We start from the raw sequence: 17,268 nt of genomic DNA, 5'->3' as shown, positions 1-17,268 counted from the left end.
GTCTGCCCGCGGGCGGTGCCCCGAGCGCCTGCGGGTCAAGAGTCGGTCGGTCACGGCACCGCCGCAGCAGCCACAGTGGCAGGGGAGAGCAGCAGCCGGAGCAGCAGGGGAGAGCAGCAGCCACAGCAGGAGCAGCAGCCACAGCAGCTGGGGAGAGCAGCAGCCACAGCAGCTGGGGAGAGCAGCAGCCACAGCAGCTGGGGAGAGCAGCGGCCACAGTGGGAGAAGCAGCCACAGTGGCAGGGGAGAGCAGCAGCCACAGCGGCTGGGGAGAGCAGCAGCCAGAGCAGCAGGGGAGAGCAGCAGCCACAGCAGCTGGGGAGAGCAGCAGACTCTCGGCGGGAGATCAGCTCAGCTGTCTCACTAGCTCAGCATGTGCTCAGAATGCTGCTGACGACGCACTGCAGTCAGATCTGGTCACAACGAGACATGCATCCAGCATGAGACACCAGACACATGCGAATCCAGCGAGGTCAGACTGCAAAGCTGTTCGTATTCAGTGCACTAACTTTCCACAGTTCATCCCCTACATCACGTCACAAGGGAGCTTATTTCGGAACACCATCGTTGAAATCCCATGGCATCAGAGCGACCAATAGTGTACCGTGTTAGTACACCTCGCTCCTATCACCACCAAATCCTGGTGCGGGTGCCAGCCCCAGGTCCGGCCCCACGCCCACCGGCCGACAGAGCGGCGGCCGACGCCAGCTCACAGCCCTCCCAGCTCCAGCGCAGTGGTCACCTCGTCTTGCCGCCGCGCCGCGGCCCGCCACGCCGCCCCGGCCGCGCCGGAACATGCTGCGGTTCGCCTTGATAAAGTCATCTGCAACCGGACAGCAGCGGCGAAATGTCACGCGAGAGGTGGAAAATTGGACATGCTCCTCTGACGCCATTTGTGCGTGACGGACATTTCTGGCGTCATTAATGAGCATGAAATGTAATGGGTCACCAACTACATGCCATGCCAAACATCAGCCCATACTTATTGAGACGAACACATAAGCCACACTTGTACCCGTGATCTGGATGCTAAATTTAAGCAATGTGCTCACAAACAATTCTAATGGCAAAGTTGATTTCTTTCCTGCATTGATCAGTAATGCAGGAGGTCATGATAAGGCTCACCTAAGCTTCTGTCCACATATGCCTCAGTTTTCATGGTGACCTAGAAAAGCAGTCATTGTTAATGACATACACACAAAGCACTACAACAAATTTTAACAATAGTTTCAATTGCTAGTTGAAAAACTAGCCAACCACAACCAATTAATCAGAAAATATAAAAATGCCAAGAGACTCCTTCCAGGGTGCATTACAAAAGAGAACAGAAAGGACAGCAGCATGGGACATTTACTTTTTTTGATCATGTACATTATAGCAGAACAGTCAGTGTTCCAAAATTTACCCAGTTGGGCATCAAGGATGTCAATGCATATTCATGCAACAGCCTTCTGGTTCCTTAGCTGTCTCACCACATACAACATTGTGTTGGCTGCTATGCTATTGTTTCCCTTTATCCTGGAGTCAACATTCCAACATGTCCACCCAATTCGCCAAGCCTGGGTGCCTGGACACTACAGTGACTACTGTTCAGCTTGGTCCTAATTGGCCTATCCTGAGTGATAAGTGGAGTAACTGGCAAACATCTCCTTGGGATGAATACCATGACAAACTATTGTCACCATTGCCACTCAAGTGACTCAATATTGCTATGTTGATCATGTAGACTTCAAAATTTTGGGCACAAACATCTGACTGGATAAACCTGTTAAAATGGGTCTCTGTGCAGCAAACTAGTTTGGAGAAGAGGTGCAAAATGTAAGCAAGTTTCCACTTTCCAGCTGGATTACAAAGCAAATCCAGTGATCTGCTATTCCCCAATTCTCCATGTTCAACCAGGATTGCAATACAGATCTAACAGTCAGCTATCCTGATACACAACAGCAATCTTCATCCTTCTGGGTTACTGGCAGCTTCTGAGTAGTTTCAGGATGATGTGCCAGTAACACATTTACTGCTCCACAATTTGCTTGTGAGATCATATATGTGGTTGGCAAAGGCTGACTAAAGCTCATGGTCTTAATAATGTAGCTTAACACTATTCTTGTTTTCCTTTCACAAGTTAATTCTGTCCAAAAGGCACAATTTAGATCAAATTTGAGAGCTCATGGGCACTGTATGACCAATTACGGTCAACACGCCCTTAAACTCCATATCACCATCAGCCTTTGAGAACAGCAAGACCTGGAGAAACACTTGGCCTGGATACATGCCCAATTTATTCTCATGATATAATTTATGAAATGCAAACTTCTTAGGCCTGCATTTTGTCAAGGGCACTCCCACAGAGCTAACAAGGGAGACAATGTAAAAAAATGAAGTGGTGGGTATTACAATGATCAATTCCCATTTAACAGTTTAATGCTTCTTAACAATCATTCAGGTTCTGGAAACCATGGGATATTACAAACAAATATAAACAAGAACATCACATTGCTGGGCACCCCTTTTTAAAAATATCCAGCACTCATGAAAACCATAATAACAATATGTAGTGATGCTCAAGTTCAGTCAATACAATCATGACGTCAGCTGCACAGCAATTTCTAGGCCTATACATCATAAATCTGAGCTCTCTGAGCTAGGTGCATGGCTGCCACCAATTTTGGAGCATAGAAAGAAAATGTTTGAGGAGTCATAATGTTGCAAGGGTCCTTTAAAGCAAAAATACTCAGATTCTTTATTGTTACACCAAAATCTTAAAATTTAGCACAGATTGGCCTGGTATGACCTTGCCATGTACAGACACAAGGTTCAGCACAACAATCTTACGCTTATCTGGCCCAATGGATCCAGTTTTCAGACTGGGGTGCCAAGACATGCAATACAATTGAAAGTTTTGAGAATAAGTCTGTGCATGCATAAGAAACACTGCCACCTCACTACCTCGCACGTCATCTGCCATGGGGGGAGGGGTAACTGGAGCCACAATGATTTCAAGATAGCCAATCTGTCACATGCAGGCGCAATGTTTCCTATACGCTACGTGCTCTTAGCACAGTACCCTTAAATGAGTGAGGTCTCAACGTTACAGACAAACAATGAATCGTATTTCAAAATACAATGAAATAGGCAACGGGAGGTGCTCACCTGGCGTCTGAAGCCTCACGCCCGACCGGCGACAAAGACCCTAGTAGATAGCCGGTTGTCCTGGACGAATGCAGCAGCTAATTCAACCACACATCACTCAATAACTGGTTTTAGGCCAATGTATCAGGGGGTAAAACTCGTTCCTCGTCCAACCGAACCACAACTTAACACATCACACGGCTTAAACAGCCCACTGGTGACATTTGCCCGCACCCTGCGCGAAAACGCAAATCCGCGGCTAATGTGGCGCAACGGCGCGGCACACGCCAACAAGCGAGGTCCTTTGACAGCCGACTAATGGCGTCATGAGGACACAGCCTCACCGTTGATCCCAGTTTCCATGATTCGTTCCCAATTCGCCCCATGCCTGGTCAAATGAGATTCACACATCTGCAACTTAGTCACACTGGACGGAATTAGACCGCTTCATCTTCACCCTTGGAATCGGATGTCATTCTATGAATACTTTCTGGCGCGTCATTTCCAGATGCCCTTATGCATGCTGTCACGCCGCGGTTTGAAGGTTAATTACATTGCAAATAATAATGCTTTAACGCTATATGGAGCATGCTGCTGTTTTTGTGAAACTTGACTGAACCACAATAAGCCTATAAATACAGTTCATCGCTGGGGTGGTGAACTTGTCGGCCACCTTCTGATATTCGTGAGTCACGCCATAATTCAAAGCATCGTGAAAGTCAACCAACAGCCAAGCCAACAGCCGTCTGGCATCCTCATCGAAATTAACAGCCCCACACACAGATGATAATGTATATCCAGTCATCACTTGTCAACATGTGAACGGTATGCGGGTCAAGCAATATAACAGCCGTACACTAGCAGCATCCAGCTACAGGTACAAGCTGGCAGCGAACACAATGTCCCTCTTCAGCAGGCGTATGCCCTCGCTGAACTTGTTCTCGAGGTCGGTGTTGCCGATTCCCTTGGCGGCCTGCACCATCTGGCGCAGCAGCTCCTCCAGCCGACGCATACAGCGGATGATGCTGCCTGCGGAGTGCCCAGACAACGCCCAGTTAGGACGCGAACAGGCAGACCTGGCGCTAGACATAGGAGCGCGACACGCACAAGGTCATCAAGTTACGCACACTCAGGTCTCAGGGCAATGTTGATTTGAGGCGCAAGAGAGCAAGGGAGAAACGGGTACACAGTGTGCAGTACGCATCAGGGCAACGTGAAAGAATGGTACACAGGGAGCTGCATACAGACGAAAGACATGCAGATTGTAACGGACCTAAGGCAGGTAGGCAGATGGAAGTGTGGGTGTCGGGGTATGAGGCGTTTCTGTGCAGGGAGATAACAGCGTGCGCAAGGCGCATTCACACGTGGTTGCCGCCGCCATAACGTCATGCGACATCTTCAGAGAACAGCTTTTGAGGGTTCAAAGTCCCCCGACACTGGTCACCATGAGTCCTGCCCAGCGCGAACAAAGCGCCCCGCCGCCTCGCCGGTTGACAGCGACAGCGAGCGCACGCACCTTCAAAGGCGTCCGTCATCTTGCAGAGCTCGCCGAAGCTGGAGCCCTGGCACCAGGCGTTGACGACATCCATCATGGCCGGCTTGAACTGGCCAACGTACTGCTCCTCGTCCAGCTCCAGCTTGGCCTCGACGCTGACGCGCGCTATCCGGCGGGCGAGCTCCTGAAATATTACGCACACGTTCTTGTGCACTAGCGGAATACCTCTCCGCCACACGGGGTCCGTCCGCTGGCGGTCAGCTGGCTTCAAATGACAACGATCATACCAGCACTGTTTTTCCTCAATGCGTTCAAAATGATCACAATGAAGTAACGAGTCTTGTCAGATTTGCCTGCCATGATCCTTTTTCTGTTCGTCAGATGCACTCAAAATTATTCAATGCAGGGCTTAAGTCCTCGCCGTCACTGCAAATTTCATCACTGTTCCCATTTCACAGCTCAGATAACTGACAGACATTGCCACTCGCTGACAGGGGTGTCGCTTCTTATCCAGCTGCGGGGAGGGGCGACTCAGAAAACAGCTCTGCTCCCAACTTGGAGAAAGAAGTGGGCCAAATTTGGGGAGGAGCCTGTTTTTTCAAAACGGTTTGGTGGTAGGTTTAACCACCGTTGCCTGTTGAGCCCCAAACTTTCTTGGCAAAAATCCACCTTGCCTTGGATTTTAGGCAGATGAAGACGCAATCACAATCATCTAAGCCGAGATTTACGCAGATGAGATCATTCCAGCCCTAGTTGTTACGGTTCCGCACGCGCACACTCGTAATGAGGCTGACGCGCCCTTTTACTGAGTTCCCCTACTTCCAAGTACAATACTCAGAGAGAGCAGAGCAGGTAGGGAGATGTGATCTGTCAGACAAGGGACCCTGTCAGGTGAGTGAACCAGGTGAGCGCCTGTCGCACATACCGCACCCGTTACCCCTGGTCGTGACATCTGTTGCGAGCATCAATAGAGACGAAGGCCTGCCGCCACCGTGACCCGGTAACCCGCTTCCCGTCGTCGTGACCCACGGCCCCCCCGTCGCCGTGACCCGCGACTCCTCCGTCGCCGTGACCCGCGCCCCCCCCCCCCCCCGTCGCCGTGACCCGCGACCCCTCCGTCGCCGCGAGCCGCGGCCCCTCCGTTGCCGTGACCCACGGCCCCCCCGTCGCTGTGACCCGCGGCTCCCCCGTCGCCGTGACCCGCGGCCCCTCCGTCGCCGTGACCCGCGGCCCCTCACACACCTGCATCTGTCGGAGCGCGCCCGACAGCTGGTCCTGCAGCTTGGGCGCATCATTTGACTTCTCGTCGAAGGTGAAGCAGGACATGAGCGCCACCGACTGCGGCACCGTCAGCTCGTTGAACATGCCGTTGAAGATCATCTCGGTGATTAGCAGCTCGTCGGCACTGCGTGGGCAGGAGAGGGCGTGTCAGGACACGTGCTCGCCGCCAGCGGCGCCCGCGGACGCGCGCTCACAGCGGAACGGAAAGGACCGCCGGCCAGGGCAATGGCACCACATGCTGCTTCAGCTGATGACAGCGACAGCAGCCACACAGGGCTAGAGCACGACGAGCCTGCGCTGCACTGCCCAGGGATGTTAGCATAGTTGAAACCATCTGTCAACTGCATCAGCATTAGCAGCCCCAACCACTCAACGGAAACGGGAGATGCAATTCCCGTGGAACTCCAGGGTGTTGGTGAAGTTTCCCAGCACACGCCTGCCCAACTTCGCACCGCACCATTAACAGCACTAGCAAGGTCCCATCTCCCCTTTCGTGCCGTCTTCGACCGCCGGTCCTGAGGGGGGGGGGGGGGGCACCATTGGCTGACCTGCTGAGCTCGCACGCGACGCGACCCTTGACCTCGATGACCCCAGCGGCCGTGCAGTAGCCGAGCCGGCGCAGCACGCGCTTCCGGCACTTGAGCTCGTCCATCTGCAGTAGCGATTTGGCGCGGCGCAGCTCCAGCTTGGCCGCTTTCAGCTCGTTGTTCAGCTGGAGGCGGCATGGGGCACGGGTCACGGCTGGGTCATCGGTCAGTCACGGATCAGGGGTCAAGACCTCGGGTCAACGGCACGATGACCGGCCACGGTCACCAGTCATCAGTAGTGGCCATCTGGTCGAACCCCTTCCCTAATAAGGTTCCAGGACTTCAACCAATCAGAACACACCCATCTCACCCACGTTAGTCACATCTCAGTATATAACCCGCCGCTACCTTACCCCAAAGGTCACGCGCTGCACAGTTGCCGGGCCTCGAGACCCAGTGGCCGACGACTCACCTCCACCTTCTCGACGTACTGGTTGTAGAGCTCGTCGAGATGCGGGTCGTCGTGCAGCGGATGGGAGAAGAGGCGGCGCTCAAACGACTCGATCTTCTCCACCAGCGAGACGAACTCACGGTCCCGGATGCCCATGTCCTTGACGGCGTCCAGCCGCGGCACGCCCGCCGGGAAGCGCCGCTTCATCTCCTGCCGGTGCCGGGGCAGGTCAGGTCAGATCAGGTCAGGTCAGGTCAGGTGATGGTCCGATCAGGTCAGACCGGCAGGCCAGTTCGTGTCAAGTCAGGTTACAGGCGTGTCTCGAGTCAGCACGGGCGAGACGGACGGGTCGCGTCCGCTCGCATCACCACACCGCATATTTGGGCGCTCTCATCTCGCCTCCACGCGCGCGCCCGCACGTCACATCACACCAGCAAATCACATTCCGAGGCATTTCCACGGACTTCGTAACACAGCACGGTCCAGCCAATGCAACAGCGATGACCGTGGGGCTTCTCCCAAGATACGGGCAACGAGAAGGACCGGATGGTCCGACAGCTGGGATCGCCAGCGAGCTGAGCGCGGCGTACGGACCTTGATGGTCTTGAGGACAATCATCCGGTTGTCGAGCGGCCGAAGGTCCTGCGGGTACTTGAGCCGAACGGCGCTGATTTCGTCGATCAGGTGCACCAGTACTGGCACCACCACCATCTCGCCCTTCTGGTCAGTCGCTGTCGGGAGAACAAATGACGTCAGCCGGGCGCACCAGCGCTGCCACCCGCCACCATCTCACCCCGATGGTTGGCCACTGTTAGGTAACAAATGACGTTTGTACCAGCCTTGGTACAAGCCACTGTACCAACTCGCCCTCCTGACCGGCTTCTCTCATCCCCTGTTGTTGGTTGGTGGTAGGGGTTGGGGTTGGGGTTGGAGGTGTGGGTGTGGATGTGGATGTGGATGTGGATGTGGATGTGGATGTGGATGTGGATGTGGATGGGGATGTGGATGTAGGTGGGGACTCGCATAGCGTGATGGAACATGATGGGAGAAGACAATGTACAAAAACAATGGGACGAGTGCTACAGCATAAGCACTAAGTGGAGTGAAAAACGAGTTGCATACACGTGGCTACAAGTAAAAGAAATAGCAGGTCCCCGGAATATACAAAAAAAAAAAAACGTCGCGGGAAGCGGTCGGCAACAATTTTTACCACAGGGGAAAACATCTCAAGGATTAAACAATTCCTCCCAGTCACTTAATTTCGTTAAGAAAGATGTCTGTTCCGTCCGCCACCGTATCCCAGACCAGGCCAGGAAACGAGAGTAACTCGGAGACTGAACCGAAGACCCGGAGTTTACTTCCGGCCAGGCCAGCAGACTGGACACGGGCCCCAGACTCACGCGGCGGCTCCAGCAGCGCTGTCTCCTTCAGCTGGGCCGTCTCCTTGGAGACGTGCATCAGCACGTCCACCACGTACGTGGCGCTGGACTCCAGCGGGTTGTCCGTCTTCTTGGCCTCCTCCCGCTTGTAGTTGATGACGATGCACCAGTCGAAGTCCTTGTCGTCCGTCTGGACCTGCGGCGGGCATGCCAAGAAGTGTTCAGCAAGATCGGGGGCGAGCCATCGCGTCACACGCACCACATCGTGCATGGACGGAAGGAGAGCGTGCGCAGTGTCACTCGGCGTCTCTCAGCGTCAGTGTCACTCGGCGTCGGTTCAGATCGCGTCTGGCAGGAAAAAAGCCTATCCACTGACACGGTCTGCGTGTAACCAGCGCCCATGCACATCCTCTCGGGAGAACCTATCCGACAATCGCTAGAGCCACGATATCAGGACTCTCGGATTTGAGACGACTACGTGACAAATAGATTCACCGCCGGGTTCGACGTCGAAGCGCACAAAACAAGAACACAGAACGCGGCTCCGTGTGCGGGAAGTCGCATGAGGCTCCGCACCACTCCATTGTGGCCCCGCGTCACCCAGCTCCAAGCTCCAACGGTAAGCGCGTGGAAGAACCACCACAACCGGCGCGCGAGCCCTCCACTCACGTGCACCACGCGGCCCGGGTTCAGGAACGGCACGATGTACTTGGGCAGCGTGATGTACTTCTGGTAGTCCTTCTTGAGCGCGGCCAGCTGCATGCGCAGCTTGTAGTAGGAGGCCACCTCGGCTTCGCGCGCGATGCTGAGAGCGTCGTGACTGGTGCGCGCCTTGTTCACCCCTGCAGCGGCGGCGGGAGAGGGGACGTCAGGCGCACGCTGCCGCCAGACCCTCCGCGGGGGGGGGGGGGGAGGGGGGGGGGGGCGGGCGCCGGCCGCTCCCACGTGGAGTGGACACTGCGACAGGCTGGAGAGGGAGCCCCTCAGCAGCGGCAGTCAGCGCGGGAGATGAGCTGATCACGATACAGAGATTACAGGCGGTGTGTGGTATATAACAGCTGATGACGTGATGGCCCCTCTGGATGGAACTGACATTGAAAAACGCGCACGAGACGGCATTACAGAGCGAGTCCGTTCCTTGCACCTCTCACCGGAACCAGCGGGCGGTGCCCAGCCAGTAGCGCGTTCACTCACGGTCGCACAGTCCTGGAATGGCGGCGTAGTTCTGGAACTGGAAGAAGGAGCGCTCCAGCATGTACTCGGGGTTGATCTCCTCCACGCGAAGCAGGTTCAGTACCTGCGGAGGCCGCGGGCCCACAGTCAGGGCCGGCTTACCCTGCATACAACACCGCCCGACCGTGGTCCGCCACCAAGGAGGCCGCACTAAGAGGGTCCGCCGTCGAGGAGGCCGCACTGGGGGGGGGGGGGGGGGGGCGTCGCCTAGGAGGTCGCACTAGGAGGGTCCACCGACGAGGAGGCCGCACTAGAAGGGTCCACCGCACTCAGGGCTCTGACCAGCCGAGCCCAAAGTAAGCCGCCCCCCGCCGCCAACCAGTGGAAACACAGGATAACGAGCGGCTGGCCGGCAGCTGACCACTCCGCGAGTCAGCCTGATGGCCAGGTCAGCAATAGCTCGTTCCATCGAACTTGGGGAAAGGGAAGCCAGTGCGCTACTCCCGTGATGGATACGTCATGATTGGCCGTACCAGCGGTAGCCAAACGGCGACAGAATATTGGAAGTGACAAGGTGCTGGGAAGTGGCTGCAAAAATCACAATACTTGTGGCAATTGAAAAATTACTTTGCTTTGTTCTGTGCCACATTAAGTGTCACACCATGATTTCTCATAAACGATTATTCAAATAAGGCATAACAAGATTGCAAGCCTAATTTGGCAACACAACCAACCACCATATCAGCTCACAATAATCATATGTCTGGCAATACTGACCACTAGTTCACTACCCAGCCCTGCACCCACCATGTTGTATGTGAGGTGGAAGGCCGAGTTGAGCGGGTCGGCCATGCCCTTCACCAGGTTCTTCCCCACGGCCGGCGACATGCTCTCGTCCACCATGAGGATGACGATGCCCTTGTCGTCCTTGCCTCGCCGGCCGGCCCTGCCCGACATCTGGATGTACTCGCCAGACGACAGCTGGCGGAAGACGAGCGAACATGAAGTGAGAAAGAAACCCACAAGGTGGCGCCGCCCGCTCATTCGGCGACCGCCGCCGACCAACAGCACGGCACACCGCGGACAGAGCAGGGGAAGGTTACTCGAAGACGCTGCGGTACAAGGCGCTCATCAACAGACGGCACACGCCTCAGAATCGACGCAGAGAATACGGCTGACGGTGTGAGGTGGCCCAATACAGGGGCCACCTCACACCGTTAGCTGATTTGCTGGCTACGCAAATCGTGGCAGTGGCAGTGCGCAAAGCGTCGATACATCACTAAACACAGGTCCGCATCCGATGCACTGCTAGTTTTCAGCACACCGAACATCAGCTTCGCTTCCAACCGAGCGCAAACACGACTGAATGGCTAGAAACAAGGCCAGACCAAAGATCGTACCCATCGGAAGTCCTTGCCGTCAAACTTCCTGCAGCCAGTGAAGAGCACAGTGCGGGCCGGCATGTTCAGGCCCATGGCGAACGTCTCAGTGGCGAATAGCGCCTTGATCAGACCTTCTCCGAACAGGATCTCGATCGTCTCCTGAGGGCAAGCGAGGCCGCAGTGACGAGTCGATTGATGCCTGATGCATGGGAACAAATAGCTGGAATAACAACACAGAAGAACCATACACAAACGTCACTCCCCTGGCGACTCTAGAATGTTCCAATTAACGCAAACTTATGCCTGAAAACCCACCGAAAATATAAACCAAACGCTACGGATAGCTTCGAGAGTTGCTCAAATGACACCACACACCGTTACCCCAGCGCAGGAGCCTGTCCCGCTGGACGCCGGAGCACCGGGCCGACCGCCCTGAACGGTTCTCCGTCCGCATCCGGCCTCGCACCTTCAGTATGGGCAGCAGGCCACCGTGGTGGATGCCGATGCCACGCCGTAGCAGCGGCAGCACGTGCTCCACCTGCGGCAGCTGCCGGTCCTCTTCCGACAGCACGTCCATCGCGTTGTTGAACACCTCCTCCACCAGCCGCTTCTCGTCGCCTGGCGACAAGGATTGCGCCTATGTGGTGATCGGTCCTGACAGCAACCTTACGGACAGCGCAGACCTGACGCATGGGACATTTGCCAGCTACCTCATCACCATCTGTTAAGAATGCCGTGCCCAGCACCATACGACCATGCCTTAGAGCTCGACACCGGCACAGACACTACCACAGCAACCGAAGCGCGGTGTTCTGCACCGATGCCACGGGCGCGGCAGCCGCCGGCCGACCGCTCACCGGTGTTGAAGTCCAGCTTGGCCATCTGCAGGGCGTACGCCTCGCACTCCTTCTTGCTGAAGCTGAAGACGATGACAGGCGCCAGGTTGCGCTCCATCACCATCTTGATGATCTTGTAGACGTTGGTGCCCTCCTTGGAGCCGGCCTTGTTGCCGGGGCCGCGGGTCTTGCGCGCCGCGTCACTCGGGTTCGCCAGACCGGCCATCGCGGCGCTGAAGTTGTCCTCGCGGAACGTGCCCTGGGGACGAAGGCGGCGCGCCGCCCAGCGAGCTGTCAGTACAGCCAGCGACGGCGAGCATTGGTGCTCAGCAACGCGGCTCAGCAAGGGGAAAATGGCAGCTCCACACACACCGCAACGCACGCAACGCCAACGCAGACACCATGCGACAGTCTTCTCAAGAGCGTGACTGAAGCCAGAGATGTAGAACAGGCCCATCGAGAGACGGTGCTCGGCCTCAGAACTCGGATAATCAAGTACAAACGCAATGAAGTCGAGCGCTATTGAGAGGTCACAGGCTGCTAGAGTCAGACAGTTGCCAATGAATGCGGTTACGCCCCGCATGCCTGACTTTCCCTGCTGACTGGTTTGAAGTCGGGATGGATGGGATGGGATGTGATGGGATGGGATGGGATGGGATGGGTCGGGTCGGGTCGGGTCGGGTCGGGTCGGGTCGGGTCGGGTCGGGTCGGGTCGGGTCGGGTCGGGTCGGGTCGGGTCTAGTCTGGTGTTGTCTGGTCTGATCTAGTCGGAGCTGGTCTGGTCTGGTCTGGTTAGGTCAGGTCAGGTCAGGTCAGGTCAGGTCAGGTCAGGTCAGGTCTGGTCTGGTAAGGTCAGATAAGACCAGACCAGATCCGATCAAATCAGACCAGATCAGATCAGATCAGGTCAGGTCACGCCGGGTCAATCGGAGCCTGACCTGCTCGTCGACCACCAGGTGGATACCGTCGCCGCCGGACGGGTAGATGTAGTGCTGCAGCGGCGTCGGCCGGAAGTCCGTGTACACCACGTGACACGGCTGCTTGTGCAGGTAGGTGATCCACTCAGCGAACTGCGCGCAGACCAAGGAGTCACGTGACGCCCGGTACGTAAAACTGAGCTGATCACCACAGAAGACGCAAGAGAGACACAAAAGCATTTGTCCCTGACCTCCACGTAAGCTAAATCACGGTGACTCCGTCCATAATGCGCGCTGAGTTCACATCGCTCTGGTTTCAGCTCCAGACAAACTCAAGCATTACAGAAAGCAAGTCATCAAGTATATGCCAACCAATGATCGTGCAAACATCGCTACCTTCCAGTTTACACGGGGTCCGATCATCCCAGGCCGCTGACACGGGCCGTGCAGGGCACCACCACCGCCCAACCCCAGCTGCCGGGCGGCCCGTGGCGGCTCGGGTCGCACCTGTCTGGCGTTGGGTATGGTGGCCGAGAGGAAGACGTAGTGGACCGAGTCGGGCAGCAGGATGATGGTCTCCTCCCAGACGTAGCCACGCGACTTGTCCCGCATGTAGTGGATCTCGTCGAACACGACCCAGGCCACCTCGCGCATCACCTCCGAGCCTCGGTACAGCATGCTGCGCAGGATCTGGCGGCGCGGGGCCGATCAGCTCCCGCAGCACCAGCGCTCCTCCCGCCTACCGTTCGGCCAGAGCGCGGAAATCGACAGCGAAAAGGGTATGATCACGGCGCCTGTTATGCTTCCCTTCCGCATGACAATCGACACGCCAAATGGCAGCCTGTGGATCACGACCCCCTTTTGATGTCCGTGTTTTCAATCCTTGCATCCAAATCACGGCCCCGGCCGTCGCAGCACCTTGATCATTGTCCACGCTGGTAAGCTTCATATACTGACTGGCAAACGCATGATTCCAAATAGCATAAGTCATCATTCCATGCTATGACTGCTCCTAACGACTGGAAAGGAACGATGGCCGACTAGGCGCGACAGATTGCGAAAAATTGCAACTTCACTGAGAACTACCAACAACCCATATACATCCAGAGAGATATAGCACAAAGCTTGGTACATAACGGCGCATGCTAAACGTCACGGCGCTTTTCCGCCTGCAAGCTGAGTGACTTCTAGCCGTAATTGCCGTCGTGGAGATCCCAGGCATTATTCTCGGGCATCCTCGCGGCGCTAACACGACAGTTGCCTTTCTAACAAAAGCAAATGTTCTCTGCGCGCTCCGCGGCCGGCGGCGTTGTGCGGCACGACCCCACCAACCTCTGTGGTCATGATGAGGCACGAGGCGGTCGGGTTGATGGTGACGTCGCCCGTCATCAGGCCCACGTCCTGGAACTCCTCGTTGAACTCGCGGTACTTCTGGTTGCTCAGCGCCTTGATGGGGGTCGTGTAGATGACCCGCTGCTTGTCGCGCAGAGACAAGGCAATGGCGTACCTGTCAGAGGCGGAGACCGCGTGACACGTGCGGCACCTCTTACCGATCGACATGCCGACGGCTGCCAACGTCGCACGGAACACGAGCGTGGCCTCAGCGGGTGTCATTCTGGGAGAAAAGTGATCAAGAGAGAGATGATGAACAGCACCAAGCTGAGTGACAAGCTGTAGCACGCACATCAATCCAACAGGTCGGGAGAGAGATAGGCATTACCCGTCAGAAACGTACAAAACCGCCAATATGCCGCGGACTGGCCTCCTCCGCCAAAAGCTCACCCTCTCCAAACGCGGGGAGCTACTCACTCGGCGACGACCGTCTTTCCGGCGGAGGTGTGGGCCGACACCAGTACCGACTGGTTACTCTCCAGGCAGAGCACGGCCTCCTTCTGGAACGGGTCCAGCACAAACGGGTACTCCTTGGGCGGCGACCGGGTGGGCGCCGTCAGCGGCACGTACTCCTGGTCGGGCGGCACGCATACCTCGTGCACGCACGACTCCATCGTGTCGATGGTGTGCACCTGGATCCGCGGCATCTGCTCGGCCAGCCTGGGGCATATCACAGCTGAGGTTAGGCCATGTGTTCCACTAGGTTGTATGCGAGGTTCATGCAGCGGGGTGGCTGGGTCGGGTCAGAGTTCAGAGTAAGATGGGCAGAAGGTAGCGTGAAATACCCTGACAGCTGCAATTGTCAGGAGAGATGGAGGGTCATTGAAGCAGGATGTGGGAACATCACAGTTTATGCCATTCCTATGAGCAGTCCCAGCTGTGGATGAAGAATACATCAGTGAGGATTCCAGACTGCCAAAACCCCCCAATGCATGCTGCAATCTGTACTAAGTTCATCCCCAAACAGTGGATTAATGGCCAATTACAACATATGTACCACCTTCCCAGACTAGCTCAGATGTGCTTCATAATGTTGTGGCAGGTGGCACTCTACCTGCAAAGTTCAGCTTTCAATACAGTACCTGAAACAAACTACACCTGTGCAACAACACTAGCCTTGCATTTAATACACTCACTTAGCATCATCTACTGCCTCTTCCTCCACCTTGAATTTCTTGGCATCATCAGCTTCATCACCACTGGCCTCCTCAGCATTTCTCTTACCAGATGTCAGCTGCTGCAGCAGGTCATCCACTGATGGCTCCCTGTCACAAAGAGTGAGTCAGCTGTGCCAACCCAGAGACCCATGCCTGCCTGCCTGCCTTTCCCATCCTGGTACAGCTGGGTGTGATAGTTGGAGATTGGAAAAGTTGCAAAAGGCACAGACATCCATCCCATATCCAAAATGACATGTTGCCACCAGAATTATATTTAAACCAAGATCAAGCAAAACAAAACCAGAATTAGAAATACATGAACTAAATACTCAATTATATCCATCAGATACAGAGGTGCTAAAAACAAATAACATGAAGAGGCCAGATACAGATTTTGATCCCTATGCATTGAGATGAATTTGGTATTCAATTTACCATTATTTATGAGGTGACAAGCATGCACAGGGTTCTAGAATCTGCTGTCTATAGCCTCATTCCTGAATATGCCCACTTATTCTTTACATACAATACAAAGTACATATGTCTATAACACAACATCCATATAGCTTACACTTCTTTTGAAGTTTTTTGCTTAGCATTCCCATTCTTGTTTGCATTATCTGGTGTTACAGATGATTTATCTTCAAACACTGAGAAAAGGTCATCATCCATGATGACAGGCTGAAAAGGCAGTTTCAGTCACAAGATGCATCAAGCACAGACAAGGGCCTAAATAGCACTTCAAACTGATATCAAATCATATAAAAACACATCATTTAGGAACACAAACATCCTTAAGTTCTCAAAACCAAGTCCAGTCAACAAAAATAGAGCACAATTTACATGCATGAGAACACCAAGGCCCCAGACTGATGCATCTTGCTATATATTCTAAATTTTTAAGTCACCACTAATGACATCTAGACATGTACTGATACCACATCACTTGGTCTTAACATGTCATGTTCCATGATGCCAGCAATAGCAATGAATTCAATGCAGTCAATCAGTTGAACAATGCCAGCACCAATGATGAGAACTCCCATATGAGGCCTTGAGAACCATCAGAATGATGTGGTAGCCTGCTGTTTGCATTCAATTAAAGACATTGCCACACAACAGTAGTGATGGCAAGATATACACATTGACTATTTCACAAGGAAATTTCAAGACAAATCAGAGACATTCTTATTAAAAAATTGGCTGTTAATAATTTGTTTTCAACCAAAGTGAATTTCAATGTCAGAGTACAAGTTAACACCTTTTGTCCTAGAACAAATTGATACAAAGAAATTGCTTGTAGGCATCATATGCAAAGTTCTTTCAATAGTAATACAAGATATTGGATAGACAAAGGTACCTCATGTTACAACAGAGCATTGCACATAAGCCACCTTCTTTAAGGGAGTAAATGTTGTAGATAATCATAAAACACATACATCTACTCACACCTTGGACCTTTAATAACTATTATAGATTATGTCCAGCACTGCAGAGACAAAACACTCCTGACTCCCTGCACAATTATGGATGGAGCAATCTGTCTGCAGTTCCTCCACAAAAACCTTTTGAGGAAAATGTAAAAAAGAACCAGAATCTAACCTAACCTAGCCTAGGCTAAGCTGTCACCACCCTATCTAACCGCCCCACCCAATCCCCTGTATTCCCATGTTTCATTAGCATCTGTGCTGTCAGCATGAGAGAACTGCCTTTGACCAACATCCGCCATCATGATCATGATCACTATATGTTGAAGGTAAGATAATACGGTGTCCTGCAAATATTCCCCTTTTATGATCATTTATGGTGTCTGATGCCTTGGGGACATCAGTTCATGACTATTTCAGCATTGCAGTGTAAGGTCCCGATGCAGATAATGACCCAGCACACCAATCTCATCAAATCTCCTGCCACGTCCACACTCACCAACGCTGTCTGACGGTACTCAAAATATCCCCAATGTTCCACGTAATTGTTCACACCAGCGTTCTATTGCCCTGGTCCACACGCACCACGCTGCTGCATCCCGGTGTATGCGTTACAAACGTCCCAAGAAAGCAAGTTTGAAACATTATCCAAGTTTAATATGGATGTAAGCAAGTCAATTAAAAAAGAGAACGATTTTTATATCTTCTTAATCTTTGAAGCA

The 17,268-nt window shown here is 53.9% G+C and overlaps 1 protein-coding gene and 1 long non-coding RNA gene across 2 annotated transcripts; both read right to left on the bottom strand.

Moving 5' to 3' along the window:
- On the bottom strand, positions 1–3,379 carry LOC119097085 (uncharacterized). The gene is made up of 4 exons (XR_005094125.1): positions 3,151–3,379; positions 1,126–1,165; positions 743–823; positions 1–28 (listed from the first exon to the last, which is right to left on the bottom strand). It is a non-coding gene; the product is annotated as an uncharacterized LOC119097085 (long non-coding RNA).
- Positions 3,380–3,913: 534 nt separating this feature from the next.
- LOC119097008 (exosome RNA helicase MTR4) lies at positions 3,914–17,165 on the bottom strand. Its single transcript, XM_037220016.1, has 20 exons — positions 17,046–17,165; positions 15,691–15,800; positions 15,099–15,227; positions 14,380–14,622; positions 13,903–14,077; positions 13,078–13,260; positions 12,592–12,723; positions 11,675–11,912; positions 11,284–11,435; positions 10,836–10,976; positions 10,243–10,416; positions 9,457–9,559; positions 8,932–9,104; positions 8,284–8,458; positions 7,478–7,614; positions 6,905–7,093; positions 6,454–6,617; positions 5,867–6,029; positions 4,646–4,808; positions 3,914–4,158 (listed from the first exon to the last, which is right to left on the bottom strand). The coding sequence occupies exons 2-20, from the start codon at positions 15,789–15,791 to the stop codon at positions 4,001–4,003; spliced, it is 3,093 nt and encodes a 1,030-aa protein (XP_037075911.1). The 5' UTR covers positions 15,792–15,800; positions 17,046–17,165; the 3' UTR covers positions 3,914–4,000.
- Positions 17,166–17,268: the final 103 nt, after the last annotated feature.

Source organism: Pollicipes pollicipes, unplaced genomic scaffold, assembly GCF_011947565.3.
Source record: "Pollicipes pollicipes isolate AB1234 unplaced genomic scaffold, Ppol_2.1 Scaffold_4295;HRSCAF=5057_pilon_pilon_pilon, whole genome shotgun sequence".
In the NCBI taxonomy this organism is placed as follows: domain Eukaryota; kingdom Metazoa; phylum Arthropoda; class Thecostraca; order Pollicipedomorpha; family Pollicipedidae; genus Pollicipes; species Pollicipes pollicipes.
Note: the sequence above shows the minus strand (reverse complement) of the source record. Positions and strands in the feature narration are given on the sequence as shown.

Bases quoted from the DNA above. Each gene is read 5' to 3' on its own strand.
- LOC119097008 (XM_037220016.1), bottom strand. From the start codon at position 15,791: ATGGATGATGACCTTTTCTCAGTGTTTGAAGATAAATCATCTGTAACA. The intron at 10,977-11,283 runs GTGCGAGGCCGG...GCTTGCCCTCAG, and splicing joins GCCTGCTGCCCATACTGAAG to GAGACGATCGAGATCCTGTT. The intron at 9,560-10,242 runs GTGGGTGCAGGG...CGGCCTCCGCAG, and splicing joins TCCACCTCACATACAACATG to GTACTGAACCTGCTTCGCGT.